We start from the raw sequence: 24,731 nt of genomic DNA on the forward strand, positions 1-24,731 counted from the left end.
CTCGGAATATTCCGAGGAAGATGTCCCTCGGTATATTCCGAACGTTTTTTTATAAACGGATCGATCGATGTATATATGTCCAAAAACGCATCGATCGGTGAACTTCCGAGGAAATATCCCGACGAAGTTCTCCCTCGGTATATTCCGAGGAGATTTCCGACAAACTAGTGATCCTCGGAATTTCTTCGGAAATTTGTTTCCTCGGAATTCCGTCGGAAAATTCCGAGAGATTTCCGAGGAAAGAAGAAATTCCGAGGAATTATTTTCGAGGACTTGTTTCGTCGGTATGTCGTCGGAATAACGTTATTCCGACGAAATTCCGACGATTTTTTTCCTCAGTATCCTTGTTGTTTTCTTGTAGTGCCATTTTGCATCCATAGTCCAAAACGATCCTATGATCTTAGCTAGTAAATATGGAATCCATTTATAGTTACGTTTTGGTGGACCAAAACATTATACATGTTTAGACCATATGATTAATCAACTCTGCTTTTATTTGAAAGTTGATTCCTATGGCTGTCAACTTGCAAGAATGTAATTTAATATTTTACCAAACTTTACAAAGTAATCCTCCAGATCAACTTATCCACCTAGTATTTACTATAGAGTCATCTGATTAACTTAATTGAGTGTATTTAGAAAATAATATCTTTAGCTTTCAACTTATTTGTGTATGATGATATGATGGTTAGAATGTAACATTGAAATCATCTTCTTCACCTTAAAATATACTAATATTAATAAATTTTGAAATCAAATTAGGTGGTTTAAGTTCAAAAAGAAAAAACTCCTAGATGGAGAAAAAATGACATGCTTCATTTAAACCATCTTAAACACTTCTATATTCATTCTCATATGATGGTAGAATTGTCGGCTGTAGAATCGTCTATGTAATATTTCTCATCGTTGTAATAGCATAATTAATCAAACGTTAAAAAAAAACACTTCTATATTCATCTCGATATTTTCGAAATAGAAAAAAATTGTTGTAGAGATATGTTTCAATGTATGTTTCTATAATAAAATTCTTTTATTTTTAGGAAAAAATATAAATAAATATTATTTTCATCTCTAAATATAAAACAAAATTGCATTTCTGTATAAATAAATAGAATAAATCTATTATAGAAGCATACATCGGAGTAAAACCACTTATATAATAGAGTTTTCTATTTTCGAGGAAAATATAAAGATGTATATCGCAGATGCTCTAGTATATTATATTTTTTATGGTTTGTGAAGTATAACGTAAAATAAATATGCATATATAAAGTACATATAAAACTATGGAATCTTCCTAAAATTTTTAAATAAAGCAACTAAAATCATTGAAAAACTTTCGATTAACTCGTGCTATGCATGTTAAGGTTGCATTGCACCACTATATGAAATTTTTTATTGTTATGGTTCCATATATAGTGGTGTACTTGTATCCAACTAATACGTGCTCACTACTCAGTATCCAATATCATCGTAAGTTTAGGCTTCTTTTTGGTGTTAAAAAATGGTTTCACTTTTTTGCCGGAAAATCAAACATTGTATATAGTCATTTTCAACAATAATTAAATCCGAGTGGTTGAATATCTACTAGACACTCATTTACCACTACGGCAACAACTCGTTGGTAAATAAGTTTAGGCTTTTAAGCCCCATAAACAAAGAGATGATTTCTGTTTTTCAGAGATGCATTCTTCGATTGTCAAGTGTTGAAGGATGTTAATTCAGTGTTGTTATTTTTGGGACTAATTCTTGGGGTGTTGTTTTCTAGGTCATTTTACCGTAGTTAAAAGTGTGATTGATATAAATTGACAACTAAAACAAATCATTGATGTACGAGTTTTAACTGTCACACCGTTGTGAATTGCAATAACTTAAATGATATTAGACTGTAAAGACATCTCTAACTCCGTTCTATTTTTTACTTTAAAATATAATAAAATAGAATATAAAATAAAAAAATACTCCAATTTTAATCTATTTTTCTCTAACAGAATAAAAGAAGGATTTACTTCTATAAATGGAATAATCTACTTTTTTTGTTCATTACTCTATTATGGAGTGAATAGAATTAGATCATTTTGATTAGGTATTCTATTTTACTCTATTTTAAAAGACAAAAAAATGAAGTTTTACATGCTCCTACATGCTAACAGCTATACATTACAATAAATTGAATGATGTTAATCACCAAGCATGCTTTTGCTTGTGTCTAAACACAAATTGTCAAAAAATTTGGCTTAAGGTCGTTTTGGTTTCATCAAAACAATTGCTAGAGTTCTCGATTGTCATATATTGGAAGTGATCAGTACATAGCGTTTACAGGTTTTAGTCGAATTTTTATTTATGTTTCTGCTGGAATATAAAAACAAACTGATCTCTACTATAGGTAGACCACCAAATACTATATTAAATATATGTAAGAATAGAAAGACATCTGGTTTAGAATTTTGATATGTTAAGTTAAATTTCATGAAACGGGGTTTATATTGTATCGGTCAGCAATTGTAGCCGCTCAACGGAAATCATATCCTTAAACCATTGTTGACAATATGAAATATACGGTTAGACTAGACGATCCGGTTTGGTTTTCAGAAGTTCAAAACACACTACAAGATCATGCTCGGCACTATAGTGGGTTTCACCGGCACTTAAGAACCTTCATTAGCACTATGAACACCATCATTGGTGGTCTCTAACAGTGTCTCATCTAAAAAATAATAAAAAAGTACGCTAAAAAAACTGGTTCTATCGAACAAAATTGAAAGACTAATTTCCACGTATACAATTCATATTATACAATTATTTTAAAATATTAAAATTTAACTGCATAATCAAATTGTATTAAAATATGATTATATACTAATACTATTTTAGAAACTGGATTAAAATATCACATCGATGCTATGTTTTAAGAGCTTTCTTCAATAATGGAGTCATTTATCACTAAATTGTCTTTCTGCCAATACTAAAGACAATCCCAACATTTATAAGTATCCATTTTATTGCCAACCAATGGTTATGGTACCGTATAACCATTTTTCTTTTGATAGAAATGATTGGGTCGGTTGATTTCAGTTCAAAAAATGTGGCATCGTTTCCTTCAAGTCTAAAATATACACCAAATAATGATCTGAATTAAACCACACGATTCATATGCGTACACGGTAGTGAGTACTAACTTACTTAGTGCCGCATGTTTACTTTTGTACCAAATATTTATTCGCGCTTACTGTTTCGCGTGATTAGTAAACAAAGCAAACAGTGATTATGAAACAGTGTGATTGTGTTGTGGATACCAATCAAATCAAACTAGTGGAGAACAAAATATAACCCACCCGCATGCCAACATTGAGTCAGACACTCAATTTTTATGTACTTATAATTACAGCTCAAATGTACAGAGTGAAATCATGAGGTTTGGTTCGAAATAAGTATAATGTGGAAGTATGGGGTTGGGGCAAGAGCCCAAAGAGATGATGAGTACATGGTGTCGTCGATTATTACACACACTTTGAATTTTTTTTTAATAATTATAATTTTAACACACACAAAAATTAAATAAACCCTTAAATAAATTTGACAAAGAAGAAGAAGAGTTTGGTGGGGGACCTACGAAACTTTTCACGCGTGCTCTCGCAATCCTACGGTCACCATCATGCCCGCATTAAACGGGAACCACTCAGATTGCTTCATCCAACGGCTCACACTCCCCGTGTTTGACTCTCTACTGTCCATCCTCTCACGCGTGCTCCCTTCCTCTCCTTTATTTTCCACTATTTATTTTTATTTTATCAAAAACATCACTTAATTTTTTAGTTACTATTTTTTTTCACTTTAAAAATTATAATTTCCATTCGAAATTTTCTATTCATGCTAATTTTGTAATCCGTATTACAGAATCAATTAGAGTTTTGTTATAAATATAATCATTAAATTATATGTTCAAAATAAGTGATTCTTAAACCGTTGAACTCTCTCCAATTATTTATTTCTCTTTGTTATCTTTCATAAATTATTGAAGATATGTATTTTTTTTAACTTTAAAAAGAATTTTATTATGGGACACATACGTTGAAACATATTTATCTCTACAAGAAGTTTTTCTATTTCAAAAATTCGCGATGAATATACAAGTATTTAAGATGGTTTAAATTGAAGATATGTATTAATGCAATATACTTTAGTCTAATAATTCTTTTATTAAAATTAGATAGAAATAAAAAAAACCAAAATAAACAACATATCAGAAACACTTTTGTTGATAAACTATCTAAGATTATTTTAGTTACTGTAGTCATACTCCAAGATTTTATCTACTGTTTTTTGCATTAATTTTATTTATCATATAACTTGTAAAAAGACATATTTTGTCCAAGATTTGATCTGGGATGAATCAAAATTAATAGGAGTGCAAATATTGATATCTCCAAAAAAAATATCCACTAAAGTTTAACATCTTTTTGCTGTAATAAAAAAAAGAAACAAGTAGTAGAGTACGCACACAAAGCGTGCTAAAACTTTAAACAATAGGAGCACATATGAATGTCATTAAAATGAAAATGGACAGACCAAACAACAACAAACAAACCGCACCAGAAAAAGAAGGCCACGCTCTCTGTCACTTCCCTCCTATTTCTTCCCCCTCTCTCTCCCCCCTTTGTCTTTGCCAATCTTATCTCTCTCTCTCTAGATCTTCTCCTGCAACTTCTTCCCACAGTTCTTGATCAAGCTTTAAGTTTTACTCAGAAAGGATTCCTTTTTATTGATCTTCTTTACTCATTACGGTATGTGATTTTTTTTGCTTCTTCATAGCGCCGCAATTTTTGACTTAGACTTTCTTAATCTTCTAGTAAATTTTGTATTTTTTAATTACTTTCTATTTTCTCAAATGTTCATTCATTCCTCCAGTGAATTTTGATCTTTTTGTATTGAATTGTTACTGTGTAGTTTATCTGTAATTGAGTATTGTTTCCTGAATAAAACCAATCATGATCACGTGAATACTCTGTTTTTTCGAGTTCTGATTTTTGTTTGGTGATCAGTATAGCATTTTTCAGCAAAGGGAAAAAACCCTTCTTGATCCGATGTTAATGTCTTTGGTTACGGACCTTTATGGTACTCTGTTTATTGAGGTTGTATCCTTTTATAGTTCTGGATCATGAATGAAACATTCTCTGTGTTCTAGTTCCTCTGTTTCTGGTCTCTGATTAGATATTTTTTGGACTTTGCCTCGGTTTCAGCGCCTCTCAACTTCATTATATTTGAATAGTATTATTGGTCCTAATTTTGTTTGTTTCTGCAGTATTTGTGTGAGCAGAGGAACAGGGGGGGTTTGATACACTAAAAGAAAAACAGAAGTTTATAGGAGAAGGAATCAAGATGCCGTGGACATCCTTCTACATGTTTTTCAACAGGACTTGCACTCGTCTCGTTGTCTTTTTCCTCGTGATTCTGTAAATTTCCATACCTTTCAGGTGAGTAGCTTCTGCCACACTTCTTGTCTATGTCTGCTATTACCAATGGCATTCTACAAAGCTTGTAGTTTCTTTTGTATATCATCTGGGTAAATCATATTTGGCCATATCATATAAGTGATTATTTTTACGTTTAACAAATAAAATATGTTTTCTTTTGTGTTAAACAACAAATATAATATGTTTGTAATCTAGTTTTAGATTGTCTCTTTTTGCGTTGGCCACCTTGTTTGTTTACATTTTCTTGTGTCCCTTAAAGCTAATATACCGTTAAGAATGTAGTTTCTTTTGTTTTGCCTATGGATTGAGCATTTGGCCTTCATCATATAATATTTTTGGTAATCTAGTTTAGATTGTCTTCTTGCCTTGGTGCCATGTTGAAAACTAATAATCTCTCATTGCCACCTTACTTATACAGCTGTTTGTTAAGACTATATTAACATTTCCTTTTCTTGTTTTGCAGGCGTTGTTTCCGGAATTTCGGAGTATCTCTTTATTGTCGTTGTTGTGCGTGTTTTAGTTTGAGAATGTGCTTTGTTGGAAACAAGAAGGGAAACCGAGCATTGAAAGAAATAGGAACCTTTATGATGACTACATGTTTCATTGCTAATTACCAATCCGTTCAAGTTTCTCAGGTACATATATACACTTGTAACACCTCTTTTCAAAATGTTAAATTAAGGTTATAGCTACTTTGAATTATTTTACCATCGATATGTGTTTTTGGGTTAATAGTCTAATTTATTAAAGCATAAATAATAGTGTGTCTTATGTTTCGACCTGGCTTGTCTTTAATCTCTGCAGGCAGAATATTTCAGACAGTTGCTTAAGCCTGTAACGTAGTCTGGTTTCTTCAGTTTCCGAAAATTTGGGGGGTCTTTTGGGCGGCTGTCTACTTTTGGTTTCGAAAAAAGGTTTTGTGAGATATTAAGTGTTTGGAAAATTCTGAAAGAGCTGTGTTGACATCTGAAACTCCTTTGGGTGGAGAAAGCTTCTGGTTTGAGGGGGGGGGTAAGGGCTCGGTTGGAACAAATCGTGATATCTCTTTAGTAACATGGCCACAAGTTGATTCTAGCATCTGGTTCAGTTGTCAACGTTGTGTAACCGAGCAGCTCGTAGTTCTTTTAAGGTTTAGGACTTTGTTTTTTTTTTTCACTTTTATAAACCCTTTTGCGCGGGTTTCTCTAATGCAGAACAATCAGTATCCCCACTTCTCTGACGAAATGGGTGATGGGAACATGAACTTCCCATATGCATCATCATCCTTTGATGATTTGTTCCCACCGTGTGCCAAGTTACCATTCCACGGCGTTGAACTTCAACCCTCTCCGGTCTGTCCAAAGAACTTTGTCATTTTCGACCAGACGTATGACCACAGCCAAGTCATGTACCATCCTGGCCTGACACCTAGGCTCGTGAATTCCGGATTAGCTTCCACGTTTGAGAACGAGTATGCTGGGGGAAGTTATGGTTATAACTATGGCCAAGAAGTCTATGGTAACTATGGCGGCGGACAAGAAGTACTCTCATCTTCTTACCAAGAAGATCCGAATGAGATTGATGCTCTCTTGAGCACAGATGAGGATAATGAGGGGGAGGAGGATGGTGGCGATTCAGAAGAGGTCAGCACGGCTCGTAACGCTTCAAGGGATTATGGGAATACATCAGCTGAGTCTTGTTGCTCAAGTTATGGGTATAACAGCTCGAGAAGGAAGCAGAGTTCATCGGCAAGTGCTGCTAGTAGTTCTAATAATGATGGGAAAGGAGGAAGGAAGAAAAAGATGAAGAAGATGATGGGAATGTTGAGGAAGATTGTCCCTGGAGGTGAAGAGATGAATACAGCTTCCGTTCTTGATGAAGCTGTTCAGTACCTCAAGTCGCTTAAACTTGAAGCTCAGAAACTTGGCGTTGGACATTTCTCGAACCAGTCTTGAATGGTATCTGGACCGTTTCTTGGCAAGTAAACCGGTCCTGGCTCTATCTGGACCGCTCTCTCCTCTCTTAAGATCATCTTATGATATATAGTATGTTGAATCTCTCTCTCTTTTGTGTGTGTTTGCACAAGCTGTACTTGTGAATTTGATTTGAGTTTGGTTTTGTATCGTTTGAACTTTTACTGTAATCATTTGTCATTTGCTTAGTAACTTTATGCATTTTGCATCTTATTTAAAAAAAAAACATTTGGTCTTCTGATGCTTTACAAGTTGCATCATATGTTGAAACATTGCAAGGGCCATTACTTTTTCTTGTCGGCTCAATGGCCAATTACTTTAAGTCACGCTCATTATCATAAATCAAAAACTATAATGGTGTGTTTGTTTATTAACCTTTCTTCTTTAGCTTCGCTTTCATCTCGCTTTATGAATCACTCACATTGAGCTCGGTTTAGGTGTTACAGTTAATAAATTCAGTTTAGACCTTTACATGAGAATGACAAACGCTTTTCAAGCTCTGAACCTTCAGTTTCTTTAGGATTGATACTAAAAAAAAAGGGAAATCTGTTTTTTTAGAGCAAAAAAATGGTAACTATGTCCCTTTAGACTAATTTATACTACTTATGTCCTATTAGACTAATTTTTTCCAAAATGGCAGTAATGCCCTTAAAATTGTAATTTTTTTAAAAAGATATATATTGAGTTCGACAAGGGGGATCGATCGATCCCACTTTACAAGTTATAGTGGATCGATCGATCCCGATCATTATTCAGAACAAAAAAAAACACGAAATATATACTGATCGACCTGGTCCATTTCACTCGATCGGCGAAGGTCGATTTACACATATCGACCAATCTATAAGAATAGATCGATCGATCCCGTGCCGAGGAAAGAATCTCAAATCGATTTTTTTTGGTTTTATATGATTATATCCGGATTGATTCCCACTTGATTTGAACCGACCAAGCATGATTTCAACTCTTTAAACTCGATTTCACTGGGATGAAAGTGAATATTCTCAAATATTTGAATTTCTAAAAATAGGACACGCCTCTTCAAGAATGTTCCATCGACAACAACCAGTAGCACCCCTTTGAATTTGAATTTTTAAAAATAGGATATTTTTCTCTGGGATGAAAGTGAATATTCTAAAATCGATTTGTCGCTTTTTTGTTCCTTTTTTGTTTTTTTTTTTTTTAAAAATCGATTTTTTTTTTAAAATACAAAAGTGAATATTCTCAAATATTTTGTTTCCATATTTTTAGGAACTGATTTCTTATCCGTAGAATACAACTAATATGTAGAAATCAGTTTCTACAGTTTTTTAGAATTATAGTAATGTTTAGAATTTGATTTCTACATGTTTTAGATTTATAGTAAATCGTAGAAGTCGTTTCTACATGTTTTAGAATTAGATTAATGTGTAGATTTCGATTTCTAAGAATTTTAAAATGGTAGGTTAAGCATAGAATGTGTATTCTACATATTTGTAGAATACTTCTATTTACGTAGATCACGTATTCTAAACATTGTAGATTCAATGAAAAAATAGATTTCGTTTTCTACTTCGTAGAATGTCATTTCTACTTTTTTTAGAACATAATCTGAAATTTATAATTTTAACTTTTTTATAACTGGAAAATATACCATTAAGTTCATATAAGGTATTTTAACAAATGTTACTATTTTTCCAAATTTTTTTTGTTTGTAAAACTATTTATTAAAATTATTTTCATAAATATTAAAAGGTATTATAGGAAAATATGACACAAAATATAGATTAGTCTAAAGGGACATAGTTACTATTTTTTTGTTCTAAAAAACAGTTTTCCCAAAAAAAAGGTTGATGCTGTTTGCGTAGAAACAATTTAACGTTTGATTTTTTAGTTTCGTCTAAACATAAACATTTCCATGTTTTGCAATAAAATGTTTATGTTCACTATGATTTTAGTGACTAATATAATATTTTGAAAATGGCCAGATTTTTTAAGGTAATTAGAAAGAAGAAAATTATAATATTTTAAAGCCTCACTGCCAACTAAAAACGACAAACAAAAAATTATCCGGTATAGAAAATAACATAGTCCATAATAATACTTCCAAGATTCTAAGCCCCAAAATTAAAGAAGGAAAAAACTCTCAAAAGTATAAAACTTCAATACCCTAAGAGAGCTTCTCTACATGAACAAGTTGGGCTTAGAGGCCTTGTAGGTAGTCTTGAGCTTCCTGGTGGGAGGTCTAACCTTCCTGTAGACCAAAGGGAACTTGATCTTGCTATTGTGGAACTGCTTCGTGCTCTCTCTCTTGCACAAAGCGGCCGGGACAGTAGCTGTCTTGATGATCTGAATGCAAGGGAACCTGACTCTGTGCCTCGACGCCATCTCGGTGTACATCTGCTCCACGGCTCCGTTCAAAGTAGTGTCACGGAACTCCTTGTACATGTTGTGGTAACCTGTACGGCTCTGGTACCTCAGCCAGATTCCAAAGTTCTTGATCGTGGTCGGGTTCTTCTCAAAGATCTTATCACAAAACACGAAAGAAACAGAACATCAATTAAAGTTAAATTTGATTACTGAATCACAGACGCTCACGACAATCTACAGTTCCAGCTCAGTAAAACAGCATTAATTAATTATTAGATATAAAAATAGATGTGTACCTCGTTGATGGCAAGCATCTGGCCATTGCTCTTCTTAATCTTCACCTGCTTCCTCAAGAAGTACCTAAAAGGCTAAAACCCCAAGATTGCAACTTATAGTTAGAAAGACCCCAAGCCAATGATTATTAAGGAATCAAGGAGGTTAAAATGGTAATTTTAACTTACCAGAACTTGGACATGGCACGAACCTCGTTCGTGGCCCAGAGCTTCATCCTGTAAATCTTGGGCTGCACCTCCTTCTCTGTCGGGAGAGCTCTTCCGACAACCTGGTACTGGTGAAACTGGCAAACCGGAGAAACAGAGATCACAACAAAAGGTAATTTCCTATTAGATTTGTCGGATCATTGATAAAGAACATCAGTCACTAAATAAGAAACAACGAGTCTAGCAAGACTTCACGATCTATTTACCCTGAAAACACCCATTTTCGTGCTGAGAAGAGGCAGCAACGCCGTGAAAAGACCTCTCCGCCGATGAGTAAAAACTCCAAAAGAGATGCTTCCTCGTTATAAATCACCTAAAGTTAAAAATAATAAAACCCTAAAATTCGATGTAAAGCCCATTGGGCTTCCCGGATTCAAAGTTTTATTATCCACTTTCATTTCTTTACGACCTCAACTTCTTTGTTGCTACAGAAGAATATTATTATTTTTTTGAATGAAGAATCATATTTTCGTTTGATTAAAAAGAAAAATATATATTTTCTTAAAAATAATAATTTATTTGAATATTTGTTATTAAATTCACAAATTCCTTGTAAGTTTATGATGCAACTCCAAAGGCCAAAAAGACTTTGAAACTAGGTAACTTCATTGGAATCTTATATAGTAGATTTTCTATACATTATCAAATCAGATCATAAAAATATATTGTCATCAAGGGAACCAACAACATATACACATAGTTGTAAATAAATACAACACAAAATAACAACTTATAATTTTTCCAATGTCATTTTTGTTGTTTCTTTGATTAATCTCATTGTTTTTGTTTGTCACATCTTTCCCACCTTTGTACACAGACCCTATTAGGGTATGGTATATTGATTGCGGCAATGCTGAAGCAACAAATATAGATATAGATAGAGAACATAACGTTCACTCCTTAACGCCATAATGGTTAATCACTTTCTTTTTTCATGGGTTGCTTGATTGCTTCTAAGCTACCAAGAAGAAGAGCTCAACCTCGAGGAATCGTCTGTAGCGCCCCTTGTTCATTTTTTTAAAGCCAAGATGTCCTCGTTATAACCTCTATTTCAGTTAACATTTATTTTTAAATCGAAAAATAAATGAAATACGATAAAACCAGGGTAAGTGTCGATAATAACAAAGAAAACCAGGGTCAAACCCACCCATCTAATAACCCGTCGGATCTAAGTGGATAAACCAAAATAAACCAACCAAATCCTAAAATCAAACGTGATTTCTAATCGCTCCTCCCTCCCTCCTCTAATCGCTCATCCTCTCTCATCTCTCTCGCGAAACTAAAACAAGAGGCTAAGACGATTCCTCCTCCTTCGGCTCTCCCGCAGCTCAGCTCCACCTCCCCTCCTCTTTCCCGCAGCTTCTCTACCGCCGCCGCCGTTGTCTACGTAGACCAATCACCTGAAGTCTAACATTTCGTATCCGTAAGTTGTGGTCTCCGTGTTGAGCTTTCTTTTGGAAGTAGGTTTTAATGGATTTACAATTGAAATGCATTGGTATATAATGCATTCCAATGGTGGAATAAGAATGTATAGGCAGTAGAATTGGAGAATGTATAGGCAGCTTCTCATTGGACCTAGATCGATCTTGTTCATGATAACTGTAGTATAACTGTATAATTCGGAACAACAGATAAAACTGTGGATAACTTTGGATAACTATTGTCAGTTTCTTGTGTTTGTTCTTTTTTTGGCAGGATACAATGAGAAATCACGTCAGTGATATACCTGGTAGTCCGGAAGAGAGCTACAAGATGATGTATAGCTATTTGTACATGTTAGAGCTAAATGAATCCAGGAACAAAAACATGTGTGAAATTGGATGATGCAAGTAAATTCAAGTACCTCTTCATAGCTTTGGGAGCTTGCATTGAAGGGTTTGCATTCATGAGGAAAGTGATAGCTATGGATGCGACATGGCTGAAGAACAGATATGGTGGTGTTCTAGTTTTCGCGAAAGCTCAAGATCCTAATAGTCATAGTTATCCACTTGCGTTTGCAGTACAAGATGGTGAGAATCTTGCTAGTTGGACTTGGTTTTTCGAGATGCTTAAAAGTGTTATACCAGACTCTTCTGAACTGGTTTTCATGAGTGAAAGAAATCAGAGCCTGATCTTCGCTATAGGAAACGTGTTTCCACAGGCTCACCATGGGCATTGTTTATGGCATTTGAAGAAAAAAGTGAAATGGCATGCTTGTAACGTCAACGAGAATATAGTCAGGCATAGATTTATGGAGTTGGGCAGATATTACACGGTGGGTGACTTCAACTCTGCTTACGACTCATTTAAGAAAATATATCCTGCTGTGTACAAGTATGTGGAGGAACATACTGAAAAGGACAAATGGGCAAGGTTTTTTTTTCCCACGTGACATGTACAACTTCGATACAAGCAACAGTGTGGAATCAATGAAGAGCGTGTTTAAAGAGGCAACAAGGTGGGCCTTAAAAACCAATGTTGGATTGTATCGTCAGGAAATTCTCTGATTGGTTCACTCAACGGAAGGATGCTGTTTGTAGATCAATCGGTACAAGACTGGTGCCTGTGGTTGAGAACCACTTGCACGATCTATGGGCTGTTGCACAACAGCTATCTGTACGGGAGCTTAATAGTTATGAGCTTAAGTACGAGATCACTGACACTGCAGGAAGATGTTTTGGGCGAGCTTGGTTGGAAAATCTTGTACTTGCAAGGTGTGGGATTATGAAAAGTTTCCTTGTCTACACGGACTGGCAGCTTACATCTATTTCACTACGAACGTTGATGGCAGCCGCCTTAATATCCATGAGCTGTGCTCAAAATACTACTGGACGGAACTGTGGGCTTTGGCGTATGACAGGACACTTTATGTTGTGCCCGACATGTCTTCTTGGAATGTACCGGATCAGATCGACGAGGTGAAGATCATACCTCCGGATCGTATCACGGGGAAGGGAAGGAAAAGAGTTAAAACTACTTAAAACTTGGATGAATTTGGAGTGATGAATTTGGAGTAATGCGTTTAGCTACTTTATTGTGTTGTATGCTTTGGAAAACTGCGTAAGACTTGGAATCTACTTTAAGTTTAAGTGTTTTGTTCCAAAACCTATGTATGATATGTTATGTTTTACGTGTTTTGTTCCAGAACCTATGTATGATATGATATATTTTAAGTGTTTTGGTAGCTATATGTTTAAGTGTTTTGGATCGTTTTGAAACATTTCCATATGGTATTACTATGGAAAACGGTGGTATTACTACGGAAAACTATGGTATTACTATGGAAAACCAGTAGTCTTAACACAACATCACATTAATTAGTCTTAACACAACATCACATTAATTCTAGAAGTCTTAACACAATTCCACAACTCTTAATACAACATCACATCCAAACAAAACAACATAAGGCTTATTGCCGAAACAAAAGACAAACATCCAAACAACATAAGGCTTCTCATTTACGGGTAAGAAGCTCTTTAAGCTGAGCAATCTCTGCAGCCATTTCGTCCACCTCATGCCTTAAGGAGCGAACCTCTTCCTAAACTCTGAGAACCCATGGTTGACGGAAGTGGAGCCCATCATTCTGCAAGTTTCACATAGTTGCACTCAGTTTGACATATTGCAGTAAGTTAAGCAACTAGAGAAAATGTAAATTACCTTGTACGCGTTGCAAGTGAAGTACCTTCGGCCTGGTACAAAATCCTTATCTGTTGGATTAGTAGAAATCTCGTCGACGATTTGTCCCCCACATGGGCACGAAGATGGAATCCCGTGCTCAGCATCGCAAACAAACTAAAGCATGTTGCAGTGTTTCTTCATCTCCTTCCTTTCATGTTTCTCAACCCATGGATCCATTTCCTGTTCGGAATTGAGTGAAATTGAGTAATTTGCGAGAGATAGATGAGAGAGAAAGATAATAGAGAGATGAAAAATGTGTGATGAATGAGAGGGAGAGAGATGAGATGATAGAGTAGAGAGTAAAGATGAGAGAGAGGGAGACAAGAGAGAGGACTCGACAGTTGACTCATGAAATTGTAGAAAGTCCGCCAAAATTTCGAATTATTTTCAAATACCTGCCTAATATATACAATTAGTTCTCCCCATGATAGTAGTTGTACAAAATATCAAAATAGTTGTACTTTCGGTGATTTTCAATTATTTTAGTATTACATGTAATTAGATTCTACTTCTTTAGTTGTACAATAAAATATAAGATTCCAAAATATGATTATTGGTGATTTGCGTAATAAAAGTGTCTATACAAGTTTTAGAGCGAAATCTAATCTTTAGTAATTACATATTTAACAAAATGACTATGAAAGTGTATGTAGTGTGATGGGTTGTTCTTTTGATTGTAGAGTATAACATTTTTTTTGTTGAATATAACATTTTTTCAGCTACTAAAGATTATATTTCTTATTCTGATTTCCAATTTCGAACATTTTGATTTCCAAATTCAATTTCAGAAAGTCATACTAGTAATACCAAAATAGAAAAACAATTCTCCATAGTTGTACAAATAAAACAGTCAAATTCAAAGTCAAAATCATACTAGTAATACACAAATTAATTTAGTGTTTTTCTTTTTCTTTATTTTTTTTCATACCACCGATAATTATTGATAACTCACAAATTTTCAATTGAATTTTTTGATCCTTAGAACGAGTATTTGTATCTATCTTTAAAATTTTTTGATTCTTGGAACTACTATCTATATCTATCTTTAATTTTTTTTTTATTCTTGGAACTACTATCTGTATCTATCTTTAAATTTTTTTGATTCTTAGAACTAGTATCTGTATCTATCTTTAAATTTTTTTGATTCTTGGAACTATTATCTGTATCTATCTTTAAATTTTTTGGATTCTTAGAACTAGTATCTGTATCTATCTTTAATTTTTTTGATTCTTGGAACTACTATTTGTATCTATCTATAATATTTTTTTATTCTTCTAACTAGTTTGTAACTATAACCTCAGTTATACTATTGTAACTATAACCTTAGAACTAGTATTGTTTGCCCCAAGCAACCACAGGCCTGGCTGGCACTTTCCAAGGTACGGTTTAGAGTACCTCTGATTGTTGTTGTTCTGTGAAATGGACTTTTGAAGGGTCCTAATTCAAATCATGTAGTAATTAAGATGTCAATCCATTTCTAAGAGTTTTGATGCAAAGAGAATGCATGTTCAAACTTAATCTAAGTGCATTCAGTTCAATGAAGTGGTTTGATTAAACTAACAAGGTTCTAACACAACTAACTAGCAACTTTCAATCAAATGGATAAAGGAGGAAACATAGGCATAGGATTTTGATTTCAGATGACTAAGATTTAATTTAAACTGACAAGGTTTCAATCAACACATTCTCCTAAGTCTAGATAGCAATTCTAAGCAAGTTCTTTTCCAAGACAAAAGCTCATTTACTCTCATTGATCAAACATCAAATTTCATTGGTTTGTGTCAATCAAGCAATCATTAAGAACAGATCATTCAACTTTCTAAACTCCCCTAACATCAAATCCCTTTGGTAGGATAAGTTAAGAGCATGTTGAGTTGGATCAGACATTTCATCGAACACCTTCCGGGCAATGAAATGTCTAGAGTTCTAATCTGAAATGGCCAACTCTAGATTAGCATTAAGATCATTCAATCAAACAAGGAAACATATTAATCTACTCTAAAATATTCTAGATCATCACTTAATCATCCTAATCATCCTAGCCCATGAATCCAAAGATGACTACTCACTCATTATCATGGTAGACACTAAATCATTAGTTGATCTAAGTCTAAACATGATTGATGATCAAAGCAATCAAGTAAGCACAAGAGAAACTGATCAAGATTAGATCTTTCACCTAAAGGTTGCTTTTTTGATTAGATAGAAAACAAGATAAGTCCTAAGATTAGGTCTTAAAAGTATTTATAGAGGTTTAAAACTCGATCCGGGTCAATCCGACAAACCCGGGTTTGACCCGAAAAACAAATGGATAAGATAGTTTTGGTATCGGCCGCGGATGGCCTCAACCCGCGCTGCATGGCCGCGGTCCGTGCATATAGAACACGCTGTCTCGGACCCGAATCCGCAGCCTGCCTCGACCTGCGGTACACGCCCGCGTCCCTTGTCATCGCCTATCACCGCGGACAGCTCCCAGCCGCGTTGCATGGCCGCGGTTCGTCGTCTCAGAACATCGTGCCCGGGCCCTGCCTCGACCCGCGCCATCGCCCGCGTCCCTTGTCATCGCCTATCACCGCGGACAGCTCCCAGCCGCGTTGCATGGCCGCGGTTCGTCGTCTCAGAACATCGTGTCTCTGGTCGTTTTCCGCGGACAGGACGAGCCCGCGTTGTATGGCCGCGCTCTTCAGCATGGCTCGTGCCGCGGACACCATCAGGCCGCGCTGCATGTCCGCGGTTTGTCCGTGCCAAATGACCTTCTCGGACCGAAATCTGCGGGCCGCCTTTGTCCGCAATGCACACCCGCGTTTCACCAGTTTCACTCCATCTTGTCCACTTATCTTGCCCAAACCTTCATAACTTTAACTTGAATTTCACCAAACCTGAAATACCACAAATGCATATGCATTCTAAGTGATTCAAATGAATATAAAAATGGCAAGTAAATCATGTAAAATCTCAAGACATCAACTCCCCCAAACTAGACATTTACTTGTCCACAAGTAAACTTTCAAAGCAAAGAAGGAGAAGAAGTTTAAAGGTGGGGGCTCATCACCAAAAGAACTCTTCCTAGCCATCAACTTGATATCATTGTGTAATAATATCAAATAACAAGAGCAAAGACTTTTTCCAACTCTAACTTCTCTAGGCCTATCTTAACTCCTTTGATCTCTACACTCATCATCATGGATCCACAAACAAACAAATCAACCAACTCTCACATTCATTTAGCAAAATCATAAGTGAATTCTTGCAAATGGTCAATTGGTCCAAATCATTTGGTTTGGAAAGAAATGGCTAGAATGCATAGTGAATCAAGAGGCTTAAATGATTTCTTTTTAAGGTGACTTATTCTCAAAAACTTAGTAGTCTTGACATTATGCATAATATATCTAAGAAAAGAAACAATTCATGCATACAATGTTCAATCTCCATTGTTCTACCATTTTTCCAAATGTTATACAAGTTCTACCCTTATTTCTCAATGACCAACTCTTTTTCACTCACCGAAAACTCTAAGATCACTTAAAAGACACTCCCTCCACTTGAACTCTTTGTTTCTTTTCTTTGTCAACTAGGGACTTTTCACTCTTTTCTTAGCTTAAGTTTTTTTTTTTTTTTTCATAGAGTTTTCAAAAATTTTATACACTCTTGAGCTTACTTCTTTTCTTTTTCACTCTTTTCTTACTTTTTTCCTCACTTGTCCCTAGTGACTAATTTTCTTTTAAACTCTTTTTGTACACTCTTTAGCACTCTTTCTTTTCACTCTTTTTCATACTTTTGTTCACACTCCCAAGATCAAATTCTCAAATCAAAATCATTTCATCCTAAAAGCTAGACAATGAGAGTCTTATAGCTAGCAATAGTGGAGACCAAACATTGTCGTTTCAATTACTCTCAACATTATGCACATGTAAAGCTTTCCAAAAAGACCTCACTCAACAATTAATGATGGCTTGAAAGGAGGGAAGGGTTTAAGGAGTGGACTGCCACTTGAGCTGTCAAAAGATGGGTAGAATTGATAAAAATGGAGAGACAAACTCAAGTGCGTATGAAGCCATGACTTATCACTCAAGAGACCATAAGCAAGAAGCATTAAGTTCATTTAGTTCAATTAAGATTGGAGTTGGCTTCAAAGATGAGTAGGTTTCAACAATCAATGAGTTTCAAGAGGAGTTTTCAAGGCTCGAAGTCTACAAGTCTTTCAAAGGATGCTCAAGCTACTTGCCATGATTACAAAGGATATCAAATTGAGTTCTAAGCATGAGTTCTTTGCAAGGTAGGTTTAATCCTTGTCCCCTATGCATGATGCAATCCTAAATGCTCTAGACTCTATCCTAATAATGCAAATGAAACAAGAAATGAATCTACATGCTTGTTTTGTGATTTTTCAAAATTTTCAATTTTTTTGGGATTTTTCTAATGCAATATCTATTAACAATGCATGACTCAAGGCTCAATCAAACAAACATTAGACACTTGGTACCTCCCCAAACTTAAATCACAAAGTCTCTGTGCGATTAAGATCAAGAAAGATACCAAAAATAAGGATAATATAAAATGAAAAACGGTATATACAATGATAGGAAAAAGGTGTGGTACCTCGTGGCTCGGGGTGACCGAGCTGCTCATCTGTGTCCGAGGTAGGGACGAAAGGCGACTCGTTGTCAGTGTCCGGAGAAGGTAGTGAAGGGACTGGATGCCTTTGGCGTCGGTTTCTGCGCTCACGTGGTTCGCGGACTGATGAGCGAGGTGCCTCATAGTAGGACTGAGTGGCAGTAGTATCTCCATGATAAGAATGTCGGTGATCTTGTACCGGCTCAGTCGCTTCTGTTTGCATGTCATCCCGGATTTCCTCCTCACTTGCTTCTGTTGTGGAAGCATGGGATCTCCTTGTCTGCATGGTCAACTTCTTCAGCTTTCCCGCTAAGTAGTTTACTGATTTTACTAGCCTTGAGATGGTCCTATCTTGATACTTTTGACCTTGCTGAAGTGCTCGGATCTGGTTGTGGGCATCTCGAAGTGGACCGGAAGGGAGAGGAGTTGTTAGCGGCTCAAAGTAGTAACGGGAACTCCCATAAACCGTGCTCGGAGGAGGCTGCTCAACATCTTCGGACTGAGTAGAATCATCATCTGGCTGCTTCTTCTTCCTTGAAATCTTCAAGGACATTTCTTGTGTGGCTGGATGAAAAAGTGCTGAAGGAGGAGGGTTGAATGTGAGGTTTTCCCGATATCGCAATGAGGTTGAAACCCATCTTGTAAGACTTTCTATCCACCTTGAAAGTGATAAAGCCATGACCCTCCGTTTCATGTGGATCATGAGAGATGTGGAATGTGGCTTCAAGGGTTGATAGGAATTGACAGGCTGGTACCGGGTATCCTCTTTGGCATGTAGACATCATTTTCCAAAGTCCCATGTTCCCAAGAAGAATCTGCACATCGGAGAGAATCCCCAACTTCTCAAGTATTTCCTCATCAACAAATAGAGAGGGCTGAAGCTCCATGGCTCTAAGTTTGTTGTTGATTGCGGTGGCTGATGGTGCTTTGACAGTTGGCTTTGTAGCTACTCTCTTCCTCTTCTTAGCTTGAATCTGCCCCTTACTTCCGCTCGAGCTATGATCAGATTCCTCAGCCTCAATAACCACATCCTTTCCCTTATCAACCTTCTTCTTTGCTTGAGCTTGCTCATTCTTGTTATTCGAAGTGCTTGCATCTCCCACATCTATTGAACCTTTCTTTGGTGGACCAAACTTCTTTGGTAAAGCACCTGTTGTTTTTATCATTGCCTACAATATAAATCTCAAAAGAGTGTGAGAATACTTTTAAGGCAAACACAAAGTGATGATCAAGTTGAAAAGAGAGTAAAGGTATGATTATAATCCTCATTCATCACCATAATTATCAAGAAACAACTCAAAACAAGTTACCACACTCATACAAAAATGTTAAATATTTAAATTTTGCCTAGAGTGAATTTTCAAAAATTTGTGAAATGAAGTTTGTCCAAATTGAAAAGATTCTATCATATATCATTTTCACACTCAATGATACCTATTCAAGCTATCAATTTCAACTTTCCCCAAAATTTTTACAAATCTCCAATTCTGAAGAACCCTAATTTCTAAAATTCTCAATTCAAGCAATTCATTGGTGAAATTGATATGAGTTTCAACCCAAAACCATTCTAATAAGCTTCTAATACCATTAGGAACCAAGGTTGAGCAAGAATTTCGAAATTCATGAAACTTCAAATTTCACTCAAAATCTTGAATTTTGAAAACCATACCTTGGATTGTGAAGTGAATGGTAGAGAGGCTTAGCTTAGGATTCACTAGGAGCACAAGATACTTTTCAAAATGCACTAAATATTTCAAATTTTTATGGAGAATTAGTGTATTTGAGTTCTTGTGTGTGAGAGATATGAAATATGAGAGATGAGAGCTTTACTTTGGTGAAGAGCAAAGAATAATGGAGATGTGAAATCGGGCCCCAGTCGAAATCAATTGTGTTTTGGTTCATTTAAACCAAACTGGACCAAGGAGAGAGAGACTTACCTGGGCGAGGCCGCGAGATTGGAAGCGAGGGCTGGCTGGCTCGGATCGATTTCCGCGGACGGGATGGAGCCGCGGACAACACCAGGCCGTAGAGATAGGCCGCGGGATTGGTCGAGGAAACTGGTGTCTCTGGCCGAATTCCGCGGACGGGTTTGGCCGTGGTCGACGTCCGTGGTCGATCACCTAAAACCCGAGATTTTTGGGTTTCCGCTAATCATGTCGGGAAATTCCGAAACTCGAACCTGCAACCAGAAATAAAGCAAAGAAACGTAGCAAGAACAAGAAAAATAAAAATAAAAATAATATGTACAAGGATAGACATGGGACTTCCTCCCAAGTGAGCTTGTTTTAAGTCTCTAGCTTGACTTTCTTTCTTTTTGGCTAGGCGGGAATGGGGTCGGAGAGTGGAACCGAGATTCCTTCCTCCTATGTTGTGGTTCCCATGTAGAGCTTACCCTCTGTTCATTGAATGTAAAGTCTCCACCATCTTTGTTCCATAACACAATTGCCCCATATGGCCTTACTTCTTTGATCTTGAAAGGACCGGACCATCTTGATTTGAGCTTCCCGGGAAACAAGGACCAGACCATATTGATTTGAGCTTCCCGGGAAACAACTTCAGTCTAGAATTGTAGAGAAGCACTTGATCTCCAGCACTGAACTCTCTCTTCAAGATCTTCTTGTCATGAAAAGCTTTGGTTTTCTCCTTGTAGATCCTTGAGTTCTCAAAAGCATCAAGTCTAATCTCATCAAGCTCATTGAGTTGGAGAAGTCTCTTCTCCTTGGCACTCTTGATGTCAAAATTCAGCAACTTAATAGCCCATAATGCCTTGTACTCAAGCTCAACTGGTAGATGACAAGCCTTTCCATACACAAGGTTGAAAGGTGCTGTTCCCAAAGGAGTCTTGTAAGCCATCCTATAAGCCCAAAGCGCATCATCAAGCTTGTCAGACCAATCTTTTCTTTTAGTTCCCACAATCTTCTCTAGGATAGATTTGATTTCCCTGTTGGAGATCTTAACTTGCCCACTTGTCTGAGGATGGTAAGGTGTAGCCACCTTATGCTTCACACCTTTCTTCTTGAGAAGACCTTCAAGCAACTTGTTGATGAAGTGGGAGCCTCCATCACTGATCACAATTCTTGGAACCCAAATCTTGGAAAGATGATGCTTTTTAACATCTTGATCACCACTCTAGAATCATTGGTGGGACTTACTACAGCTTCCACCCACTTGGAGACATAGTCAACAGCTACAAAGATGTATTTGTTGCCAAAAGATGATGGGAATGGTCCCATGAAATCAATACCCCACACATCAAACACTTCCACTTCGAGAATTGGGTTTTGAGGCATCTCATTCCTCTTGGTGATGTTTCCTCTTCTTTGGCATGAATCACACTTAGAGACAAAATCTTGAGTGTCCTTGAACATATGAGGCCACCAAAACCCGGCTTGTAGAACCTTGGAAACTGTCTTGAATGTAGCAAAGTGACCTCCATAGGATGATCCATGACAGTGTGTAAGGATCCCTTCAACCTCTTCTTTGGCTACTACTCTTCTATAAAGTTGATCCCTACAAAGTATGTAGAGGTAAGGCTCATCCCAATAGTATCTCTTCACATCTTTGTAGAAATTCTTCTTGGCATATCCCTCAAGACCCAATGGCTCTCTTCCACAAGCTAAGTAGTTCACCAAATCAGCATACCAAGGACATTTTTCTTCAATTGCCTTCACCTCTTCAAGCTTCTTTCCTGTTTCACAAACTGCAACTACTGCTCTAATAGCCATTATTTGTTCTTCTGGAAACCCTTCATCAATGGGGATCCCACACTCAACCTTCAGTATAGACAAGACACCATTCTCAACTCCTGGCTTGTCTTTGATCTCAAGGTCAAACTCTTGTAGCAGTAGGATCCACCTCAACAGTCTTGGTTTAGCATCCTTCTTGGCCAAAAGGTGTCTCAATGCAGCATGATCAGTGTAGACTATGACTTTTGACCCAACCAAATAGCTTCTGAACTTCTCAAAGGCATAGACAATGGCTAACAGCTCCTTCTCAGTTGTAGCATACTTCATTTGGGCTTCATCAAGAGTTCTACTTGCATAGTAGATCACATGAGTCTTCTTGTCTTTCTTCTGACCAAGGACAGCTCCCACATCATAGTCACTAGCATCACACATGATCTCAAAGGGAAGATCCCAATCTGGTGGCTTCACAATTGGGGCACTAACCAGCTTATCCTTCAATGTCTTGAATGCTCCAAGACACTCCACATCAAAGTTGAAAGCAGCTTCCTTGCATAGAAGCTTAGTCAATGGTCTAGCTACCAAGGAGAAGTCTTTGATGAATCTTTTATAGAATCTGGCATGACCAAGGAAGCTTCTAATGTCTTTCACCGTCTTTGGCGGAGCTAACCCAACCATCACATCAATCTTGGCCTTGTACACCTCAATCCCCTTCCCTGAAATCTTATGTCCAAGCACAATCCCTTCCTTAACCATGAAGTGATACTTCTCCCAGTTCAGCACAAGGTTGGTGTCCTCACATCTCTTTAGGACCCTGCAAAGATTGGACAAACAAGCAGAAAATAAAGATCCGTAGACAGAGAAGTCATCCATGAACACCTCCACAACATCCTCTATAAGATCAGAGAAAATAGACATCATGCATCTTTGGAAAGTAGCTGGAGCATTACATAGCCCAAATGACATCCTTCGATAAGCAAAGGTACCATAAGGGCATGTGAATGTTGTTTTCTCTTGATCATTTGGATGTATGGAAATTTGAAAGAACCCTGAATACCCATCAAGAAAACAATAATAGGAATGATTTGCAAGTCTCTCTAGCATTTGATCAATGAATGGCAATGGAAAATGATTCTTTCTAGATGCTGAGTTAAGTTTTCTATAATCTATGCACATCTTATGTCCTGTTATTGTTCTTGTTGGTATTAGTTCATCCTTATCATTTTTAACCACAGTAACTCCACCTTTCTTTGGGACAACATACACAGGAGACACCCATTTGCTATCTGAAATAGGATATATTACACCTGCATCTAGGAGTTTTAGAATATTTTTCTTAACAACATCTTTTAAGTTGGGGTTCAACCTTCTTTGATGTTCTATAGAAGTCATAGATTCATCCTCTAGATATATCCTATGCATGCATAAAGAGGGTGACATCCTTTTAATATCATCTAATGAGTAGCATATTGCCTTTCTATACTTTTTAAGTTCATTCAAAAGTGTAGACAATTCAGTTTCATTCAGTTCACTACTCACAATGATAGGATATGTCTCATTAAGTCCAAGAAATGCATATCTTACACCAAGGGGAAGAGTTTTAAGCTCCACTTTTGGTGCTTTGAGTTCACTCCAATCATCTTCTTGGAAGTTCTCTTGTTGATCAACCGAGGCAGCATGATGAACTTCTTGTGGAAGCTCTATGAAATTGTATTCTCCACTTTTCTTCTTGTGGCAGTCTAGCATCCTTACATACCTTGCACTCTCCTCATCTTCTATCAATTGAGTCTCTCTATCAACTGTTAGGGCATGTTGAAGAGAGACCTCAATAGCTAATTCCTCCAAATACTCTTCAGCTAAAGCTTTCATCTCCTCAATGTAGAATGCTTGGCTTTGGGTAGTAGGCTTCTTCGTCACCTCCTTGATGTCAAAATGCAGGATGTTCCCTTAGCCAAGATGAAGATCAATCTTCCCTTCCTTAACATTCATAACAGCTCCTGCTGTAACCAAGAAAGGTCTCCCTAATATCAAAGGATCTGTTGGTTCTTCATCCATCTCCAACACCACAAAATCTGTATGAATCTCACAATTTCCAACCATAACAGGGAGATCTTCTAGGATCCCAATGAGAATCTTAACTGAGCGATCAGCTAGCATAAGAGAGAGTCTACACTTCTTGTATTGTGTAAACCCAAGCCTTTTAGCAATGGAGAGAGGCATAAGGCTCACACTTGCTCCCAAATCACACAGACACTTCTCAAAAGCCAATTGCCCAATGGTACAAGGTAGTGTGAAACTTCCTGGATCTTCAAGCTTCTTGGGGATGGTTAGCCGCTGTATAATGGCACTGCATTCATGGGTGAGAACTACCATCCCTTCCATCTCTTTCTTCTTCTTGGTCACATCATCTTTTAGGAACTTGATGTATTGAGGCACTAGCATGAAGGCATCAATAATGGACATAGTAATCTGAACTTCACTCATTTGCTTCTCAAACAA

General features: G+C 36.7%; 6 protein-coding genes across 6 annotated transcripts; 3 read left to right on the forward strand and 3 right to left on the reverse strand.

The window, feature by feature from the left end:
• The first annotated feature begins 5,937 nt into the window (after window positions 1–5,937).
• On the forward strand, window positions 5,938–6,520 carry LOC106335992. Its single transcript, XM_013774695.1, has 2 exons — window positions 5,938–6,109; window positions 6,279–6,520. Exons 1-2 carry the CDS (start codon window positions 6,002–6,004, stop codon window positions 6,315–6,317), a joined length of 147 nt encoding a protein of 48 aa, XP_013630149.1. The 5' UTR covers window positions 5,938–6,001; the 3' UTR covers window positions 6,318–6,520.
• An 87-nt stretch (window positions 6,521–6,607) lies between these two features.
• Window positions 6,608–7,670, forward strand: LOC106335991 (transcription factor bHLH144-like). Its single transcript, XM_013774694.1, has one exon. The coding sequence runs from the start codon at window positions 6,662–6,664 to the stop codon at window positions 7,406–7,408; it is 747 nt and encodes a 248-aa protein (XP_013630148.1). The 5' UTR covers window positions 6,608–6,661; the 3' UTR covers window positions 7,409–7,670.
• Window positions 7,671–9,420: 1,750 nt separating this feature from the next.
• On the reverse strand, window positions 9,421–10,567 carry LOC106332073 (60S ribosomal protein L18a-2-like). Its single transcript, XM_013770537.1, has 4 exons — window positions 10,482–10,567; window positions 10,237–10,352; window positions 10,072–10,135; window positions 9,421–9,931 (listed from the first exon to the last, which is right to left on the reverse strand). Exons 1-4 carry the CDS (start codon window positions 10,494–10,496, stop codon window positions 9,590–9,592), a joined length of 537 nt encoding a protein of 178 aa, XP_013625991.1. The 5' UTR covers window positions 10,497–10,567; the 3' UTR covers window positions 9,421–9,589.
• A 1,494-nt stretch (window positions 10,568–12,061) lies between these two features.
• LOC106330896 lies at window positions 12,062–13,235 on the forward strand. The gene is made up of 3 exons (XM_013769289.1): window positions 12,062–12,627; window positions 12,750–12,968; window positions 13,046–13,235. Exons 1-3 carry the CDS (start codon window positions 12,062–12,064, stop codon window positions 13,233–13,235), a joined length of 975 nt encoding a protein of 324 aa, XP_013624743.1.
• A 3,204-nt stretch (window positions 13,236–16,439) lies between these two features.
• On the reverse strand, window positions 16,440–24,101 carry LOC106330897. Its single transcript, XM_013769290.1, has 7 exons — window positions 23,716–24,101; window positions 22,023–23,601; window positions 21,104–21,519; window positions 20,942–21,065; window positions 19,184–19,718; window positions 18,535–19,113; window positions 16,440–16,783 (listed from the first exon to the last, which is right to left on the reverse strand). Exons 1-7 carry the CDS (start codon window positions 24,099–24,101, stop codon window positions 16,440–16,442), a joined length of 3,963 nt encoding a protein of 1,320 aa, XP_013624744.1.
• Window positions 24,102–24,179: 78 nt separating this feature from the next.
• On the reverse strand, window positions 24,180–24,716 carry LOC106330899. Its single transcript, XM_013769291.1, has one exon. The coding sequence runs from the start codon at window positions 24,714–24,716 to the stop codon at window positions 24,180–24,182; it is 537 nt and encodes a 178-aa protein (XP_013624745.1).
• Between the last annotated feature and the right edge of the window lie 15 nt (window positions 24,717–24,731).

Source organism: Brassica oleracea, chromosome C3, assembly GCF_000695525.1.
Source record: "Brassica oleracea var. oleracea cultivar TO1000 chromosome C3, BOL, whole genome shotgun sequence".
NCBI lineage: Eukaryota > Viridiplantae > Streptophyta > Magnoliopsida > Brassicales > Brassicaceae > Brassica > Brassica oleracea.